The 22,851-nt window shown below is 25.8% G+C and overlaps 1 protein-coding gene across 1 annotated transcript; it reads right to left on the bottom strand.

Moving 5' to 3' along the window:
• Positions 1-9,324: 9,324 nt before the first annotated feature.
• On the bottom strand, positions 9,325-14,319 carry LOC114163686 (uncharacterized). The gene is made up of 16 exons (XM_085666107.1): positions 14,137-14,319; positions 13,351-13,527; positions 13,162-13,256; positions 12,964-13,069; positions 12,738-12,856; positions 12,111-12,179; positions 11,929-12,027; positions 11,595-11,801; positions 11,116-11,205; positions 10,836-10,988; positions 10,669-10,755; positions 10,481-10,574; positions 10,281-10,352; positions 9,950-10,065; positions 9,780-9,868; positions 9,325-9,618 (listed from the first exon to the last, which is right to left on the bottom strand). The coding sequence occupies exons 1-16, from the start codon at positions 14,305-14,307 to the stop codon at positions 9,611-9,613; spliced, it is 1,752 nt and encodes a 583-aa protein (XP_085522233.1). The 5' UTR covers positions 14,308-14,319; the 3' UTR covers positions 9,325-9,610.
• Positions 14,320-22,851: the final 8,532 nt, after the last annotated feature.

The following is a 22,851-nucleotide window of genomic DNA, read 5'->3' as shown; positions in this document are numbered from 1 at the left end:
CCAACCGTGGTGGGTTGAGCCAAGTTGCAAAATTTCTGACTCACCATAAAGTGAGTTAGGTTGGGTTCACTCATTTTCAACCCGACTCGTGGTGAGTCAACTCGTGTGAGTCAGGTTGGCTCACTTTGACATGTCTAATTGGGTTGAAGAAAAATTAATTTTTTTTAAATGTGGGTTAAATTGGACTGACTCACTTAACCCACAGATTAAACGAGTTATTAATTAGTGACCAATTTTGACAGTAATTCTTTTGGTAGTTAAAATCTTATTAACTAATATTAGTAATCAATTTAGAGGTCTAATTGGTTACTATAGTTTTTTATTCATGATCGTGATTATTTTAGAGACAAATAATTTTTAGTTTATTAATTAGCATCTAAATTAATCACTATACTAATCAATTATTATTTTTACTCTAAAATTGGTTGTTATTTAAGGACTGTCTTATTATAGTGTATATTTATTGTAATATTTGGTAAAATAAATGAACACACTTTGATTATAGTACTATAAAATAATACTTTGATTATAGTACTATAAAATAAAGAGTTGAGCCAATTCTCATTAACTGTACTATAATGAATATATAACATAAATTAAAAATATTAAATGCTCTTAAATGAGTCAACCTATTAATCCACTTAAGTGAATCAACCTATTAACCCATTAAAACGGATTGAGTGAGGTTACAAAATTTTTTATTCACAAAAAATGAGTCAGATTAACTTACTTTTACAATTATAATTTTATTCATGCAATGAGTTAATCCTGACACATTCAAATTTGTTAATAAATACAGATTTATGACAACAAAAAAATTTCTTGAAAAATGCCATATTGGTAGATTATTTTGAATTCCATTTTCTTACTACAATTTCTCCACTTTTCTTATTATTAATAGTAATAAATAAAATGAATTATTGTAATAAAAACTAGCAATTTATATAAATAAGATTATATTAGTAAAATATGTAATTGTTAATAAATTAACTCTATTTATATTTTATGGATATACAGCATAATAAATTGAGATCATATATCATTTAGAAATATAACTAAATTATAATATATAGGTTGATCTAAATCTCATATTACTGTATTCACTTATAAGGTAACTTTTTGCGTCATTATAATTTAATCATATATGTAAACAATACGAAATCTTTAACATGCTTGAGTTTTTCTAACACAACTTCTTTCCATAAATAAATTGATTCTACTTATTTCATGAATAATTTAAATATATCATAATAAATTGTCTTGGTAATATTTACAGAGAGTAATAAAATTATATATATATATATATATATATATATCGTTTATCTTTTTAAATTTACTTATATATTATAATTTGATTTACAAATCTTTATCCTCTTTAGCTTTTTTTAACACAACTTCTTTCCAAAATAAAATTAAATATAACATTTGTTTGTTCTTATTTTTACCTTTTCTAAGAATAAATTTTTATTAGTTTTTCTTATTTTTTTGACAAATTTTTTATTATATTAATTCAGTACTAGAATGTTTAATAATATTTGAATAGTTTAGATGTTTAATTTGTTTCTTTGTCAAGTTATTTAAATTGATATTTTAATTTTCAAATATTATATTTATAATAATATTTGATAATATTTTTAGGTGAGTCAATCCATTAATCCACCAATCCATGGTAGGTTAAGTCAGATTACGAATGTTTTTATTCACAAAAAAAAAATGAGTCAAGTTAAGTTGACACATTTTTAGCACAATTGGTAATAAGGCAACTTGTGAATCGGATTGATCCACTTTGACATCCATAATTTTATGAGTCCAGATTCTCTACTGTTTTTTTTTTTGTTATTCTCTGTTGAGCATTAAAAATACATTGTATTGATATTTTAAATATCTTTTTAATAAATTTTAAAACGTCAAAATTAATGGTAATCAGTGTATTGTAAAGGTACAATAGAAGAACAACACAACAAAACCCAACAAAGAATCCAAATTCTAATTTTATTCATGGGATGAATTAATCCAAACACATCCAAAATTTTTTAATAAGTACAATTTTTATGACTACAAAAAGAATTCCTGAAAAATGCCATTTTAAGTAAAAAAGAAAAAGAAAAAGGAATCTAATTCTCCATTAAGAACACTCACCTTAATTTGAATTGCCTTTTGTTTGTTAATAATATTCAGTGATATTTCTTCATAAAATGTAATAAATATGGACTAGGAAATTCAGGTCTTTATAAAAAGGAAAAAAAAACGCGCATGGAAACAAAATAAAGAAAATTCCTATTTTGAAGACATGCAAAATATGCTTTTCTTTTTGGTGTTCTCTAATATAAATATTCTTTTTACAATCGCAGTTGAGTATAATTAACTCAAAATTAAGTATTTCTCGCTTAGAACGTCTAGGTGGGGGAAACGTAAAAGGATATAATTAAATTGATAGCAAGAGAAAGTTATGGAAAAAAATTTGACCCCATCCTTCAAATAAAAAGAACTTTATGTAAATTAAAAAAAAAATCAAATAGTACTAATTTGTAAATAAATATTAAATTTTAAATTCTATTGTTAATATGATACTATTTTGTTAAAATTTAATAGTAAGTTATATATAATTATAGTCCATTACAATAATTATTATTAAAACTATACATATATAATTTTTTTTATGTTAAAAATTTATCATATTTATGTCATTTATTTAAAAAAAATTCATTAAAAAAAAATAATTTAATATATGTCAGCAATCCGAAAATCCAGACCAAATTAATCCACTGTCCGAACAACCTGAATTTGATTAATTTAATAAATTAAATGATCAAATAAAATTATAAAATATTAAATTTAAATTATATTATTGGTCAAGTTGAATCCAAATTTAATTAAACACGACATGCTCACCCTATTCACAACAAGTTTAAGATTAAGATATGTGTACAGTTCTGACATAAATAGCAACATCACATGTTTAAAATTTTTTATATTTTATTTTTGTGTTAATTTGTTAAAAAGAATTGTAAGAAAATTTTCTTTTCATTATTTTTTCTAAAAATTTTAACTAACAGGTAATTTTTCTGTGAATAATTATTTCTTGTAAATTATTTTAGAGATAGTGTTTTATATAACATATTTTACAAAAGAATTGGTAGTAATTTTGTATAATTCTTTTAATAACAAAATATAAAATTATTTCTTTTAAAAAAATATTTAAAATAAAATTAACAAAAAAATTTAAGTCTTTTTAGTAATTAACGTAATTTACTCTGATTTATTAGTGGGTTAATTTTTCCACAAGAGTACGTTACATTTTATGTAACTTATTTCTAAAATATAAGGTGAAATACTATCTAGATACCTAGGACAGAGTGAGTAGACAAGCTAAATAAAATTTTGAGATCGCAAATCAACGGTTTACCGCGGTTTAGAGTAGGGATGAGAAAGTTCAAAGTTAATTGGAAATGATGGATAAACAAAATTTAGTAAAATGGATAATTATAGCTGGTTTCAGATAACAAAATAAAACTTTATGAATATCTGACTAAATTCAGATTTATATTTTAATATTTTTAAATTTTTAAATATATTTTAAAATTTAGTTAAAGATAATATTTTGTTAAAATTTAGGAGTGAGTATTAAAATTTTATATTAATTAGAGACCGACCGAAAAACTAAGTTAGTAATCAAAACTTAGGTACTTAATTTGTAGTGACAAATTTTTTTTATAGTCAAAATCATGATAATTAATTTTAAAAGTTAATTTAGTGATTAATTAGAATTTTTTATATATAATAATAACTATTTTGATAATTAATAATTTTGTATTTTATAAATTGGTATCTAAATTAGTTATTATAGTTACTTACCGATTATTTTTAACTTTTAAAATTAATTTTTAATTGAGAATTTGTTCATAGTACAAAATTTTGATTAATCCAGAAAATTAAACAGTAAAATATAAATTTTAAAATATTCAATTTGAATGATATTGGATTGGTGAGGAATCCGAATTGGATCAAATCCGACCTATGAACATCCTAGATCAAGGCATGAGGGTCCACTTGATTATGTAGTGTTGTTAATGTCTGGGGATATCTGAATAAAAACAAGCTTTGCATGCATTTTGATTTGTTGACCAGTTAATAGTAATTATGCTGAAGCCTGCAGTTAAAATTCATAATTCAAAATGAACGTTATTATGAGCACATGCAAACATATTTAATTCTTAAGTTTCAAAAATTAGAAAGATACAAAATTTTGAGTCTGGCACTAAAAGAGAGGCAGGGTCCATGTGAGACATGCAATTTTTGTTGTCTTTTTGGAGGTTTATAATTTGTAAGTGCATAACTGAATAAATATAATTAAGTAGAAGTAAAAAGCGTAACAGCATAAGAGTTACTGATATGATTGTGAAGCGGAAATAACGCAGGTCTTTGGGTGGGGTTATCCATTCACCGCCCTTGCATGTTCCTGCATACATGTCCAGATGGTCAATAAATAAGGTCCACAAAAAACAAAGGCTTGTGTGGGACATGTTTTTTCGACAATTATACCAGGGTTTGGGTGGACCAAGGCTGGATAAGCGGATCATTGGTTAATATTCTGGTTTTCTATTATATTTGGTATGGAAAGTTGATTCATTGGGTTTTGCGCGTCAGAAATATGTATAGCTTGATGCCTTCGAGAACTTACGCTCACAGAATTTGAATTTTTTACTGATTTTTTTATATTATATTTCTGTTGTTTTTTTAAAATATAAAATAAAGTTAAATATGTTTTTATTATTTCATTTTTAGTGAATTTTAGAATTAGTATATTTTAAAATTTTAGAGCAATTTAATTCTTTATTTTTTGAAATACGTGAATTTAGTCATTTTAATCAAATTTTGTTAAATTTATTTGACATTTCGAACGCGTTTCATAATAATGTTTAACTTAACATTAAAGTAAAAATATATTAAACAGTATAAACAACTTAGATACAATCCTGAAATGTGTACGAAACATCAAATAAACCTAACAAAATTTGATTAAGAGGACTAAATTCATGTATTTCGAAAGATGAATAACTAAATTGGTCCAAAATTTCAAAATGGACTAATTACAAAATTAACTGAAAGTTAAGGGACCAAAAACATATTTAACACTATAAAATATACTCATAATCATTAATTTTGAAATTTCAAAATGTATTAAATTATTTTGAAAGTATCAAAATAGTGTATTTTTAATACTGATCAGAGGATAGCACAGAAAAGCTCCACATAAACACTGAACACCAAGATTATCCACTAATATGAAGGCTATGTTAACATTTTAATAATAATTATTGCAATATTTTGAAGTTGTTCAAGAAATAGTTAATGAAACAAATAAATTGTGGAGATAGCTTTTAAAATTAGGGTTAAATATGTTTTTTTTTGTCTTTTAACTTTATTTGAAAATTAAAATTAGTCTAGTTTTGAAATTTTGAACCAATTTAGTCTCTGATATTTAGAAATGGATGGATTTAACCAAATTTTGTTAAGTTTATTTTGACGTTTCAAATACATTTCTCAGCTAACATTAGGTGAAAACAAGTCAAACGGTGTAATGAATTCAAATATCATCATGAAACGTGTTTGAAATGCCAAATAAACTTAACAAACTATGATTAAAAGAACTAAGTTCACGCATTCTAAAATTGAGAGACTAAATTAGGTTAAAGTTTCCAAGATATGTACTAATTCCAATTTTCTCTTAAATTTAAGTGACAAAAAACATATTTAATAAATAGAGTCAGATGTGAAAGTAGCAGTTGAAATAAGTATATCGAGAATGCTAACCAGTGCCCATTGATTAAAGAATAATTAATGTGCATTAGTTTGGTTTTATTATTTTTACATTGAAAACCGGAATAATTAAGTCCATTAATTAAAATAATATAAATACATATAACCAATCTTATAAAGACAAAACTATCCTTTGAAATTTTTAAACAACTCTTATACAAAATAAGCACTTTGAAATTTGTAAGGTTTCTACTAAAAGTTTAGGTAATTAATTTTTTTTATATTGATAAATTCATGTATTTATAATTAATAATTTAAAATATTGAACTATTGTTTTTTTTAATACAAAGATTTTGTTAAGTTAACAAAGATGTTACACAGGGTTATCAAATTAGAGAAAAGAAATTTAATGAAGTTTCAAATTGATATTTTTTTTTTTGTAAACTTTTAAGATGTGTAACACTATTTTTTGTTGGTTTTTATATTAATTTAAACTTTTTTATATTTAATTGGATTTTAATTTTTAGAAACATTAAAATATAATTATTTTATTAATAAATTAAATAATAAAATAACTATATTATTTAATGAACACTAAATAAAATATTAAATACAGTTGTACAATATTTAAGAGTATTTTTGTCCTTTAAATATAATAAAACTGTATTAATAGTTATTAGGTTAAATTTTATTTATTATCACAATTAACTATGAACTTTTATAATATTTAATGTATATTAATCGTTCTTAACTGGTACCTTTAGAACACTAATTAACACTAATTAACAAGATCCTAAGTATATTTTGAAGTTATCTACATCAAATGTTAGTATATACAAGTATTTATAGACCTATTTCACTAACACAGTTATTCTAGAAATTGAATGTTAGTCACAAGTTTTACTGAAATGTAAAATGTTATGGATTTTTACCTCATATCTTAGACTTTTCTACATTATTCTAGAATTTGCATATTACATTTTAATGCTTTTTGTAAAAATATTTGCAATTTGATTTTCTTTTAACGTTTATATTTATCTATTTTTCTGATGAAATGATTTTTAACAGATATATGTTTTGTTCTTCTGTGATGATGCCCTAGAATTTTTGTCATTGTTTGCTTCGGCTGTAACCACATATTATGATTTAGTTGTTGATTGTACAAAATTGACTTTCCTTTTTGATATTCAAGAAAATATTCTTGATCAAAGTAAAAAGACATAGACTGAAGTGTTTTTCATGTTATCTATCAACTGTCCAATCACCATCGTTATATATGTTGTACTCTTTTGTTCGTTATAAATATCTTAAAATTCTTTTATCTATGTAAAAATGTATTTAACTTAACTTTTCCGTGAATGATTATAAAAGACTTGGACCAACAAGATGTCTGAATCTGAGAAGATCTTCGGCCAAAATAGCTAAATTTAAAACTGAGGGTGGAAGAAACTAGTAATTGGTAATCGTGTTATTAACCATATCATTGAGCATATATATATATATATATATATATATATATATATATATATATATATATATATATATATATATATATATATATATATATATATATCCTGAAACAAAATTGTTATAATATCACTACATGTAATCTGTGACTTATTTTAAACCTTAAACTCATATTTTATCATACATTAATTAACATATCGTGGAAGTACAGATAAAGAACTTAATCTATATCTTACTTCAATATACATGTATAATATATAAAAATTTAAATAAAAATTTAATTTATTACATATTCAATTAAAAAAAGAGACTTTTAGGTTAATCGTTCATAAAACCTAAAACTTGTTTAAACTTCAATTATAATTTTAATTAGGATTGGGCAAAAATAACTTAATTATAGTAAACTATAATTAACTAAACAATATAAAATTAAAAATAACTGAACTATTAATAATAAAACTGAATTGTACTATTGATTTATTAAAGTTTTGAAAAATTGTATTTGAAATGATTAACTATTTGTACTAATAATTAATTATTGTACTATTTATGATTAAGTTTATTTTTTCCTAGTTAGTAATAGAGATTTCTCAAGAGATTAAAGGACAGAATGGGGTGGTGTAGGATTTGTCGAGGTGAAATAAGATGAAGTGGATGACATCGATAACGGAACATAACCATTCTTAAGTAGATCAGAGCCACAACACTGATTTCACTAATTTGGTAGATCAGAATTTTAAATAAATTTTTTGTTTTCTTAGTTTAATATAATTAAACTTTAATTTTAATATTTCGAAAGAATGATACATTTCTTTAAAAAATTGGTATTTGGAAATAATAATATTCTTTTACATGATTTTGGTTAATACATGGTTTAGCATATATTTAATTTACTTATAAAAGTAGTTGATGTTGTGAATAATTAAGTTGCCAAAGAATGACATATAAAGTAATTACAGAAAAATATAAATATGAGTATACTCTAACTAAAAATAAATGAATGCAGCAATAATAATAATAATAAATAAGTAATATAGTACTACATTTTTAAAAGGCGGCTTATAAATTGCAACGATTAATGAAAATTTAAATTTATTTACAAAAATAAGTATAATAAAATTAATTTTTATTTATAAAATTAATAATATACTTATAAATATTTAAAATTAAAGCAATTCGATTCAAAAATATTGTAGTTTAGTTCAAAAATAGTGTAGTTCAGTTCAAGAATAATGCAGTTCGTAAAATAATTTTGTTTATAAGTTCAGTTTATATTATAGTGCACTGCAGTTCAGTGCACTTCAGTTTAGTTTGTTAGAAAAAAAAAATAGTCCAATTCAATTTGTTTGAACTGTTTTTCAGTTCAGTGCAGTTCAATCTAACTGTTGTTTAATACAATGCAATTTTTAATGATTCAGTGTAGTTCAGTGCATTTTGTCCGACCCTAATTTTAATAAGTGTACAAAAAAGGTTTTAAGAAAATAAATTTTTGAAAACTTAAAACCTTTTTTTTTTCTACAATGATTAACAATATATGTAAAACTTCACGGTACACCATACCTTTGCACTCTTGAACCTCTTTGTCAAGTGGTGTCAAGTGGTAGTCCTTTTCATTTTTTTTTTCTTTTTTTCTACTTAAAAATATAAACAAATTAATATTTTATATAATATGACTTTTTTCTGTTTCTTTTATACATTATTAACTAATAGAAAATAAGAATATATCTTATTGTTGCTAGTTATGATTCATGTAAATACTTTATAGGATTCAAATATTAAATATAACCAAAGGCCTTTCAAATTTATCTCAATTTCTAAATATAAAACATAGGTCAATTAATAAAAACACTTTCCAAAACTTCAAAATATAAAAACTAAAGCTAACTTATTAATGATATAATAATAATTTCTTAACTGAGCAACTCAATATGTTTGCTAATAATATTTTTCATATCTCGGATTAGTGGTGTCTTTTGTGTAAAAAAACATTTTTCAATAAATTATTGGCAATGAATAATGAAAACCAAGAACACTCGAGATTATTCTATTTAGATTATAAGACCTTAGGGTTTAGTCTGTCTGTTGACCAGAAAAACATTAACACAAGCCAATATTATTATAAAGCTACCCAGCACTACCTTGGTAGACCGAACCCAACATCAGCAAGAAGGGCCCAGATAGTATTACTTGCACACATAACATAACCCTTATTCTTATATGTTATGTCAAATTTTATTTGTGCAAATAATATTGTCAAAACTAGTCTTTGTTTATGAGAATTGTCTGAAACTATTGAGTTTTTAAAGATACAAATTGAAATCTTCCAATCAAACTGCTCCTGAGGAAAGTTATGGTCTGATATATTCTGAAAACTCCAGCCAAACTAGTTCTCTGCATGAAGAAAATCACCATGTGTCATAAACTGGCTTGCTATATAATGTTTCTACAATGATATATAAACTTACAGTAACTTATTAGAATATGTTGAATAACAAGACAACTAATTACTGACAATATTTGATCAAAAGTGTGGTTTAGAGAATTGTAATTACCTGGTGGTCGTTTAAACAATCTAAGATGGGGGTCAATGGGATGACCTCTCCTCTCAAATTCTAGGTCATAGACAGAGTTTGCAAATTGCCTGACAATTCAAACCATGAAAATGTTCAGTTTCTTCACTTCTTTTAAGTTAAATGTCGAAATTATGAACTGCAGATTCTACCTAGGAGCAGATGGGGGATTTGGATTTGTGGGTACGACGTTTCGATAATTGTAAGGAGCAGGTAGGGCTTGTCGGGATGTTGGAGTTGTTGCAGCATTTCCTATTTCGGAAGAAACCTAACAAAATAAACCAAGCAGAAGACTGCATCATTCTAGGGTTCATATATTCTTCATCACAGTAAAACGAAAACAATGTAAAAGTGTATATAATTGTGTGACAGCATGTTACACTTTCAAAGAGTAATATAAAAGTGTATATAAAAATGTAATTTGTTATTTTTCAGAAATTAAGATAACAGTTTACTCCTTTCAAATTCCAGTACATCGCTTACCCTTTCATGTTGAAAATACTCTTCAAAGCGTCGTTTTGGAGGACGACCACGAGTTGGTGGTTCATAATGTACCTGTACAACACACATTTTTCAGTTTTAGTTGTGTAACTCAAAGTGGTGATCGTAGATGTTCATAATTGTAACCTCAAATAAAAAAATATAATCATAATAATAATAATGCATGTTGCGGATATGTTTACCCTTCCAGAGTCGTGGCTGCCGGCGATGGAACGCCTAACCAACCGCGAAGGGTTCATATTCAGAATCCTCCTAATCGCGTCAGAAGGTTCGGAACTATTAACAAATTCAAACATGTAAATAACAACAAATTAATAATTTTACAAGCTATAAATTACAAGAGAAATCATACATAACTGAACTAATCTACCTAGTTGATGAAGTTCGTTGAAGACTTTTTCCCTTGTCCCGACTACTTCGTACTTCATTCTTCGGAACAATGGCTCCTTCTTGTATTCTGGATAAACTTTGTTATGTTATTATTAAATTTTTATCGAGGAAATGAATATATAAACAACAATAAATGTATTTTTATACCTTAAACCAGGAGCAGTCTTAGCCTCCCTGGAGGTAGAAACTCGTGAACTTGACGCTTCAGTTACCCAAGAACTTGTGTTACTATGCCCTCGCAGATTAGGGGTAATCATCCTTTGATTATGTTTACTGATTTGATTGTGCACACCCCGGGACCTTTATTTCAAAAGTAATGAATTATTTCAACATATAGAAATTATTGTACCGCGTGATGAAAAACATGGCATTGTGTCCTTCTACTCGAGAGTGTTAATGATTATTGATTGATAAATTGGTTGCTCACCACTGTTGCAATGAGACACCACTTTGCTGTCCTTGGATATTAGACAGAATAACTTGGGGATGATGGCGCTGATCCTGAAACGGGGAATACCTGCAACAAGGGAATCTTATTAACCTAACAAATACAATGTTATAGTTCATAAATGGATCTCCAGTTTAATAAGATGATTGCAATTTAAAAGTTTTTTTAATTTTTTATATAAGAAATTAATTGTAAAGAAAATGGATAAATCGTTTTATGGCTAACTTTTTGTTGGGAGTTTTTCCCAACGGGTATTTGTATGTATTAAGATTTATTAATCCATTTTTTTTTTCTTTCCAATACAATCTTTTGACATTTCTACAAAGTAACAAGAGAGATAAATTAATATATATACATATATATGGTTATTTAAAGTTTTTAAATTGTATATAAAGCCATAAATGGAGTTTTTTTATTTTTTGTGAACTTGTAACCAGAGAGGAAATTTGAGGCCAAACATTTGATTGGTCGGAGGCACTGAGGATCCGGATCCGGATCCAAGGGAATTGCTGCTTGCCGCAAATAAGCTACGTTTTTTACCAAAATTGGCAAGTGAGGAGGCAGAAGGAACTGCAGGCTCAGGCAGCACAGGTGTACAACGTTGTTGGTAACGAATTGCTGGCATTGTGACAAAAGCACTGTCAACATCCGAGTATGGCTCCAACCTAAAACAAAACAAAAAAAGAAAAACGCAACCACGTGCTTGGTACTTTAAGCTGATTTGTTAAAAGGTTAACAACACTACAGTAATGTTCCCAAAAAAAGGAAAGGTGAAACTATAGATAGAGATACATTGAGTTCACAGATCCCGTAGAATTTTGAGATTGTAAATCATGATTATGCTGCAACTCAGAGGAATGGCCCACTTGATTCTGCACTGTAGAGAATGACCTGAATAAGAAATAAACAGATCATGCATTTTGTTGTTAACTTGTTAATCGAGTTATTTAAGTAGCAGATGAATGAAATCTTACTGCATGTAATTGGATGCGTACTGTGCTCCATGGATATCAGTGGAGGAGAATTCAGTGTGTTGGGGCCTACTGTTAAAAATACATATTCAATTGAACAACCATCCACACGTGTTTAATTGTAAGCTTGAAAAAACTATTACGGAAGATACAAAATTGTGAGTCTCACATTGACCAAAGAGGTGGGGATTATACGTCGTAATGTTTGTTTTCTTTTGCGTTTCATAATTTGTAAGGTGATGGTGTTAAGAAGTGTAGCTAAGTTTAACTTAAATATACAAAATTTATATATTTGTAAAGTAAAGGTTGTATCTATATATACATTTTCAAGACAATTTCTCGTACTAAAATATATTCTTGAAACTAAATAATAAATGGTTCAATTAGTTTGATAGCGGATGAAACAATATGTCTAACAAATAATAATGAATATAAATAGAATAGACTTAATGATGACTCTGATACTATATTAAGAAATGGACTTTAAGCCTAATTTAATTTTTTATAATTTTGTAAGGTGAGATATACATTCAGTATATATATTTTAAATTGATTTTATCTCTAATCGATATAGAATTTTGAGATCTAACTAATAAGGGTTAAGTAGAAGTAGAAAAAGGCAAAGAGCACCTAGAGTTCCATGCAGCATGGGAGTCACTGATATGATTCTGAAGCGGAAAAAACGCAGGTCTCTGGGATGGCGCAAACAATCCACTTGAGTATGTTTCACTCGCTGGCCTCACCTGTACCTGCATTCAACTCCAGATATATTGTTTCATCAAAAGGAAAAGACTATGGAGTTAACATTTAGTGCAACCTTAAATGAGGAACATGTTTTTCAACAGTTATAACTCACGGGGTTTGGTTGGACCAACGCTGGATTAGACGATGATTGGTAAATATTGAAATTATTGATTTCGACTGTGTTTTGCTGATCGCCATCAAAATGAAGACGTTGAAGCCTACAGCATTGGATGCAGAAAGTAAACAAATAATGCACTTAGTTATGATGAGATAAAAAATTTATAATTCATAAAATGACAGGAAAACTTACGCAAGAATATTTTGGTCCTGCAATTCTGATAATTGATATGAGCAAGCAGTTAATTGGGTCACATTCTGTCCTCGAATCGTAGGATTACTTGTCATCTAATGTAGCATATATGCATTAAAAGAATTAAGATGTTACGTGTTTATGTACGGATCGGTGTTTTTAAGAAATTATTAAGCAACATTAATGTACCTGGGATGATATAGAGTTGCTGAGTTGTGTTCCATTGATAACCGAAGTGGTTGGTGGTGGTGGAAGTGGATTTGGAACGAAAGTGAAATCCATTGTATTTGAGGGTCCCTGAGAAACCAAAGGCGTTGGGTCCTTGAGTTGGATCTGAGTTTCTGCTTCATCTGTTGATTCCATAACCTGGATCATTCATACAAATTCACTACCATTAACAACCTGCACAAACAAACATTTCTAGTTTCCTCTTACGTGTGACCTGCGTTGCGTATGTTTTCCAAAGAATTGTTTAATTAATCTTAGCGCAATTATGCTCATTTTTGTGGTACACAAACATAATTAGACCTTAAAATTTTTGCAGTGGATAAATGGCAATAATAGAAAAGAAACATATATGAAAGGAAAAAAAAATATATGAACAATTCCTTACTCTTTTTTACATTATTTATTACACACGCTAGAAAAATATGAAAATCCATGTGGAGCTCAGTGTTTTTCAAATCTTTCCCTTTCAAAGAGAAAGCTCATCTTGTAAATTTAAACATCAAGTTATTCTTATGTATATGCACGTTTTCTTTATTTTCAGACAAGAAAAAAGCAAACTTTCACATTTTTTTTCTCTTACCAAACACCTGAGAAAACAAGCCCCATTTTTTTTTTCCTTTTACTTTCCTTTCTAAGCAAACCCTGTGTGACGATTTAAAAGAAAAACACAAATGATAGATATACAGCAAAATGAATAAAACTTTATAAAAAGGTAAGATAGAGAAAGAGAAGCAGCTTAGTCCTTACTGCAGGGGGGTTAACAGGAGCAACCTCAGTTTGAAAATTAAAATTTGGCATTAAATTTGGATCTTGCATAGCAGTGATGGGAGTGTCACTCTGTAAAAATGTTGGTAAGAAGTCGTCGTCGTCCCAATCAAAGAACATATCAAGGTTATCTGCCCCAAACTCCTCATCCATGCTGTGTAAACCTTCAATTTGTGAGTGACCAAAGAGAGAAACAGGTTCTATATATACTAAATAACAAACGAAACCACAACTCTGTTCTGTCACAAGTAAATGGACCACTAGACGCTCTCTCAGAAAGAACAAACTGGGATGCTTTGTCCTCATGTGGAGAAAACCTGGGACTGACTCATGGCGGAAGATTCTCGTAACTTGCTTTGCCATCTAGATGAAAATCTTAATGTCATCTTTGTATAAAGAGACACCTGGACAATTACGCTATATAAACTTTTTCATTTGTTAGGAATTCAAGTGTGAGTTTATCTTTCATATTTAATAAAAATAAAAAAATTGAGTATTAAATACAAAAATTCATAAATTTATTGTCTTAAGATTTTATGTTAGATCTGATATGAATCTTTTATATGTGGATTAGACTCATGACTCATTAATATTGTATCTCTTCTAGTAATTCTTTCTCGAAAGACCTATAAGTGGGATGAGAGTCGAAAGATTTGTCATGATAACTTACTAACTTACTAACTCTCACATTGAGTAAAAATGAAAAGAGTTTCATATAAACGAAGATCTATAAATTTATAAAAAATTATATTTTGACTTTCACAATTTGACTCTCATTTTGTACTCCCTGACGTGACTTAGTATGGAGTATTGATATGTATCACTATCTTTTCCTTTAAAAGAATCGATATCTGATATTAAACCCCATATTAAAAAGTATAAAATGAGAGTCAAATTGTGGAAGTCAAAATATCATTGTTCTAAATTTATCGATCTCTTATGTAAATTACACTCCTATTTTATATTATGTTAAATTTATCTAATGATACTTTCTAGAAAAACTTATCAACGTTTCCATATCATCCACGTTGTTGTTAAGAAATTGAAAATAATAAATTAGCATTAAAACATTACCAGATGTTTTAATTTCAAAGTGCATAAAATATTAAATTGTAATGTTTGGTGCATTACTTTTTATAATTTTCAAATTAGAAATAGGGTACTTTAATAAGTCTCACTTTACAATAATTTTAAATTAATTATTATTAATTAAATCATTATAATGACAGAAAAAGACAATGTACTACTATACAAACTCAGTCTTGTATTTATACTGCTCACATAATGTTCCTCGGAAAATGTTCCGGGCTACGAATACACTTGGGACCCACCACAAGTAGGTTGTCCGGATTTATGAAACCGCTGTTCACGTGAGTAATCAAGATAAGTTGATTTAATTAGAAACGTTAATAACTTGATGGGTTGACTTTTACATAAAGCTACTGAAAAAACGTAAAATAGTTAACCGTTGTTCCAATGCAAGACCCACACTTTTACGTTTCATTTGGTATAGGATAAACTAAAGAGAAAACGGACAAAGATGAAATAATATTTTTGAGAAATAATGTTTAAATATGTTTTTGATCATTTAGTTTTTAGTCTAATTTAGTCTTTCAATTTTAGAACTGTGTGAACTTAATCCATTTAAATATAGTTTGTTAGGTTTATTTAACGTTTCAAACACATATTATAGTAGTATTTGAGTTGTTTGCACAGTTTGATGTATTTTTGTTTGAACGTTAGCTAAAAAGTGGATTAAATATATTTTTGGTCACTCAAATTCCAGTGAAATTTGGAATTAGTTCCTCTCAGAAATTTTTGACAAATTTAGTCATTTATCTTTAGAAATGTATAAATTTAATCTTTTTAATCAGATTTTGTTAAGTTTATTTAACGTTTCAAGTCAAGTGCATTTCATGATAGTATTTAAATTGTTTATATCGTTTGACCCATTTTCGCTTAAATGTTAACTTAAATATTATTATAAAACGCGTTTGAAACTTCAAATATTCTAAAGATAAATGACTAAATTGGTCAAAAGTTTTGATGAGGAACTAATTCCAAATTTTACAGAAACTAGAAGGACCAAAAACATATTTAACCCGCTAAAAAACTATCAAAACGAAATATAAAATAAACTTAACAAAATTAAGTTAAAATAAACTAAATTCAAACTGTTCTAAAATTGAGGACTAAGATAGATCCAAATTTCAAAAAGAGACTACTTCTAATTTATACTGAAAATTAAGGGACTACAAATATATTTAATTTGAAATTAATTAAAAAAACTGGTTGGCAGTTGTGACTTAATGACTTAAAACTCACAATAAATAAAAGTTTAATTATTTGAAACAATTATAATGCATATTATATATATATATATATATATATATATATATATATATATATATATAATATGTTTTTCAAACTATATATTTAGTAATAGTATTTTAAATCGGTGCGGGGACATTTTTTAAAATTTGAATTTGTTATGTAAATTTTCATTGATGACTTTTTTTTTTTATAATTTTCAAAACTGTGAAAGTAGAAAAAAGATAATTATATATCGTAAAAGGGAATTTTCATTAAAAAAATGTGAAGGCAACGTACATGTTAAAAATTAATTTAATATTGAAATGATATTTTTAAACAGTTATAAATCAATTACTATAAAAAAGTGATAGTAACAATTTTATTATTAATTTAATTTTAAAATAGTATATTTTTTTACAACAGATTTAGATTAATTATTATTGTTTTTTATTTGTTTATGATAGTTTATTCTTGTCAAAAAAGGACAATGATCACAATTTTATCATTAAGTTATAGTAAGGATAATGTATTTTGTATTATAATTTTATAGAAATGATATGATTATATAAATAATTGTCCTAAAAAGTTACATTGAATCTTTAATCAAATGTTTTCTTTTTAATGGATAACTTGTTAAGTGAGTTATAGAAATGTTTATAACATATTACCTTTTTAAGGGCACTTGTCAATTGGTCTTCTGATTTAAATAAAGCAACTCACATAAAAACCTTTTTCTATTCCTTGAAATACAATCATAAGAGGGCGTTATTTTCTACTTAATCTCATACCTATAAATTCTCATAATTGACTCAAAGGGCATACATTAAAAAAATGTGTGTGGAGTGAACCAATAATTTATACCGTAATTATAATCTCTTTTTTGTAATTTGGACCAATCCATATTTCAAATTAACTGTCAATTTTAGGTGTATTTTAAATATCCAATATGTTTTTAGGTTAGTCCAGTTTTATGTAAAGTGAAGGAGTCATTTTGTTCATTTTAAAAATTAAAAAAAAAATCCAAAAGTTCAAAACTAAAATATGCATGTTTTAAATTTATTTACATGAAATTAATTTTAATTTTTGAATATATTAATTCGTTATACAAATTATGATATATGTTTTAATAAAATAGTATTATTTAAAATAAAAGTAAATATAATTATCACATTAAAAACTGAGTTAGCCCAAAAACCTAGGAGTTACACCTGCAAAGCCCAGTTTGAATTATGGGCTAAATCAATAGCACAAAAAAAATGAGAAATTGCTTCTTGCACCACTCTGTTTTTTTCTTTCACCCCTATATGGTTGTTAATAACCATTTTACCCTGACTTAAGGAATCGATAAAAACTTAAAATGTATTCTGTGTCTCCCATTTTGCTATGGAGGTATTATTCTCATTGTCATGAATTGAGATAGAATTTGATCCATATACACTTTGCGCATTGTGTGCTTGACCTTGTAGTTCAGAATTATTTCAAGGAAAACATATTTGAATTAATGATATACCTTATTTGTAAATTTCCAATATTTATTTTGCATGTAACAATAAGATTTAGTAGGTTTTTGAGTACATATTTTCAAAGTTGCTTCCTTAATGTCTTATATAAATTGAATATACCTTTTAAGGTTTACTTAATGAAAAGTTAGCATGTACTATGTCTGCCATGTATTGTTACTTAATTGAATATACCATATTCTTACCATATTTTAGAAAGTTGATTATTTTGGAAGAAATTTATATATTTGTCTACCCTACTTGAATACTTGTTAAATTATCACTCATTGTTAAATACAAGAATGGATAGCATTTCACTAAGAACAAAAGAAGAATCATAAAAATTTATTGAGTTTTCTTTTCTGAATCTGCAAGACTTTTCCTTCATGAATCTGCAATCTAGATATATAGTCTTGTTCATCACACTTTCTAGACATGAAAATTTTGGTTCAACCACATTTACAAAGTTTTTCCTGTTTGAATAAGATTTTAGTAAATTGTTGATAATTTTTGCTACATACTATTAGTTCAAAATACGAGTAAGCATCATTGGTGAAAAGAAAGTTCTGTTCATTCCTTTAAAAATAACTAATAATTCAATTTCCTTATTTTGTTACAGGGAATAAATTTGAGGATCATACAAAATAGTATGTATTATGATGGTGATAAATGCTGGAATGGTTCTTAAAGAAGTTTGAAAGTTGTATGTTTTAATGTTTTTAAAATTAAAAAAGGATATGTGTAATCATTTCTTAGAATTTGAAAAAAAAAATTGTAATAATTTTTCTGACTTAGGTTAGATGCAGAAGTGTTTTTTCATTAGGTATAAAAACACAATATTTTTTTGATTTGCTTAGAAGTATAATAAAATTCAAAAGTAATTAATAAATAAATTTTGGCATTGTGAAAAAATAAATAAAATTATTAAAAAAATGTATTTTGAAATATTTTACAATTCATCAAATTTTCTAAGATGTGAAATGATAATGAAATATAATTTTAATTGTCTAAATATAATAAACAATGATAAAATGTTTTTTGTAGCGATTTTAAATTGTTTTAAAATTTTACCTTTTTTTTTCTAACAAAAATACTACTAATTAAAATATATTTGTCATAACAGTTATTTTAATTCTTGGATTTATCACAATTTATAATTTTAATCCTTGTAAATATTATCTTTTTTTAGTGAGAACCTTCGTAAAAGTAACTAAACATTATGGTTATGTATTTTTATTATATAAAATATTTTGTTTGTGTGCGCATATACCATAATTATATTATGTTTATTTTATTTACTACTTTTTTATGTTGTTTTCAAACATAATATTAGTTTCTAAAACTAACATCTTCTTTTATTTTATTTGAGTTCCTATATTACAAAATCTTCTAAGAACACGAGATGAACAATGCTTATCTGAAAAATAATTATTATTTATTTTTTTATCTTTTTCTTTTTAAGGATATGCTTATATTTTTTAATAGTATTTGGAAGTTGAGATGGAAAATAAACCCGCTCCCGTAGATATTGTCTGAACCCGTCTTCGTTTTGACGGGAATCCCTGCATTGACTGGGACTGGGTATGGGTATGGGTATGGGGAATCTCCGACTTTTTCAATTGGATATGGAGATGGATATGGGATGTACATATCCCCGCCATAATACTCGTCCCGGCCATATCTTCGTCCCCGTTGAAATTTTTAAAATATTCACAATTAATTAAGTAATCATATATATATATATATATATATTTTTTTTTTTTCTATTTCTTATTTCTTCTAATTATTTGGTTTGTCATGAAAACTCATGCGCATTTCCAATATATTTTTCATCTTATCATAATCTTTATGTAATTATGTTAGAATGATGTATGTCAATTAAAAAAATTTATGTCTCACATTTGAATATTTCTATTATTTTTACTATTTTTATTTATTATATATTTTCATTTCACATGAGAATGTTTAATACTCTCAATTTAAGGTAATATAAAAAAAATTCTTTACTTATTATTATTAATTTTTGTTTAATTTAAAGAACTTTTTTGTTTCGTTAAAATAATTTTCGTTTTTTTTTCAATCATTGGGTAGGTATGTTGATATTTGAAAAAATTTCTAAGATCTCTAAGGTATTTTTCATCTTATTATACCCTTAATTATACATTTGATTTTCTTTGTGTGATTTCTTTCACTAGTCTCTCAAATTATTTATAAGACACACATTGTTAACTTTTTAATATTTTTATTTTTTGTTTATTTTCATCATGTAGAATCATATTTCAATATATTCTATCTAATTATTTTTTATTTTCTAACTCATTATCAATCATACTATAATTTTTTATTTACTACAATGTAAAAATTTAATGTAATTGTCATGAATATTTTTTTGTCACTATCCAACATATATTTGAGTTCAAAAGATACAAAATCTATGTCAAAATTTTATTATTATTTTTATTATTTGTTCTTTGTGTCATTCTGATCGAGTGATGTATTATAACTTTTATTATTGTATAAAAAATTGATTCATTAGAATTTAAAAAATTGAAGTAAACAAACATTTAAAATATATTTTAATTTGAATATTTGTTTTCCTTTTATATTTTATATATATATATATATATATATATTTTAATTTTATCAACTAAGTTTCATTAATGTTTGTAGTTTACAAATTTAATAAATGTTTTGGTTCTCATGAAATTTTATTTGGTATTCTAATGTAAAATGTAAATAATTGTAATTTATTTCAAATTATTTGATATGGAAGAAACACTCATCCTCCTAATATTGAATATTTGATAATATTATATTTCCTTTACTGTAATCTTTTTTTTATAAAAATTAATATTGAAGTAGTTAGAAAATGGGTACGGGTATGGGTACGAGTTTATACTCGTTACCCGGTGGGGATGTGGATGAGACAAAAGTTTGATACCCGTTGGGTATGGATATGGGGATGAGGATGAATTTTTTTTACGGAGATGAGTATGGGATAGCGAAACTCGTCCCCGTCCCGCCCTGTTGCCATCCCTATTCGGAAGTTTGCTTTGCTTTAAAGTTTTTTAAGCAATCATATTCTTCATGGTTGATGAGAGGAATTTGAATTTATTAATCTCTGAACAAAATTAAAGTAGATAAATATAAACAATGGCGGATCTTAACCAATAATTTTGGGGAGTCAAAATAAAATATTCAAAAATTAAAATTAATATATTTAATTATTGTCACTAATACAACAAAAATAAAAATTTAAAAATATTAATGTAGTATAATTGCACCTAGAAAAGAAATCACATATATACAAAGGATTCTTCGTTATTGCTGATCTTTGAACTCGTCAATAATTGAATTAAAACTAAAATTTTCAACTATTTATTTTTTAATGTAAATATAAACACGTTCCAAAGAATTAATATAAAACATGTTCCTTTAATTGAACAATATGATTATTTATAACATGATTCATGATTCTTTAAGATAAGATATTGAATTTGAATTTCTTTTTATCACTTTTAAAAAATAAATTCATTCTTTTATTCTTCATAAATACATCTATTTCTTTTTTAAGTTTAAGATTAAAAAATAATTTATCATAAATTTAAGGCTTAAATACCTTTTCCGTCCTCATTTTCGCAATTCGTGTTTTATTTGGTCTTTTTTGGGTTGTGTTTGCTCGTGGGTTAGGATTTTCGTAATTCTATTTTGAGGTTTGTTTGTGTTTGGATTGTTGTGATGTTCTGCATGGTTTTTAAATTACCACACACTTGTATAGTACACGTAACACACCCCAATGCAACGTAATACAAACAATGTCACTTGTACAGTACTCCGTTACTGATTTAAACAACGTCACAGTAAATGACCAAATAAACATTCGGTAAAAATGATGACCATTTTAAATATTCTGTCAAAATGAGGACCATCTGCAACAAACACTACGAAAATGAGGACGAAAAAGGTATTTAAGCCTAAATTTAATTAAAAAATAAAAAAATTAAGAGTCACTATAAGAAAAAATCAATGATAATCAAGTTCCAAATAAAAGATAGTTATGAAAAAACACATAGTATAATCCTTTTTTTTCTCTCATAATAATAAAAAAAATGAATATAAGACTCATATAGTAAAAAATAATATTAATTATTCAATAAATATTTCATTATCAAGTGATATCAGAAATTTACTTTTTTTTTTCTTCACGAATGAGAAAAATAAAATAAATGAGAAATGAAAACAAAATATGTGAGAGTGTGAGATTATAATAAGTTGTGAAAAAGTTAAATTTACAATAAAAAAGATAATAAATATTTTTATTCTTTATTACATTTGATTTTATTTTTTATTATTTATTAACATTAAATATCATGCTTAAAATAAATAGAAAATATCTAATTAAACTTCTAATAATTTTCACTATATATTACTCATAATTTAAAAAATTAAAAATAATTAATATATATATATATATATATATATAATATAAACAAAATTAAAAATTGAGGGGGCCATGAAAAGATTAAAGGTGTTGAAAATAATAGAAACAAGATTAAGGAAAATTAAGAAACACGTAATGATAATGTTAGACTTAAGTTGTCTCTCAACCAAATAAACTTAACTTAATGTAAAGTTGTCTCTTAATGAATTAAATTTAAAAATTATATTTGCTTAGATGATTGTAGTGAAGGAAATAATAAATATTAGATAAAAATGTAGCATTACATCTTATTGTGAACTTTATTATATACAATTAATGTTTTTTGATGCCTTTAATAATACAGATAGTCAACACTAGTTATGATATTCACAAAATATATTTTATTTTTTATGATGCTTACAAATGTACTTGTATAAATTATAATCACCATAATTATAAAATAAA

This window comes from Vigna unguiculata, chromosome 9, assembly GCF_037176805.1.
Source record: "Vigna unguiculata cultivar grain cowpea cultivar isolate G323 ecotype 2 chromosome 9, ASM3717680v1, whole genome shotgun sequence".
NCBI lineage: Eukaryota > Viridiplantae > Streptophyta > Magnoliopsida > Fabales > Fabaceae > Vigna > Vigna unguiculata.
Note: the sequence above shows the minus strand (reverse complement) of the source record. Positions and strands in the feature narration are given on the sequence as shown.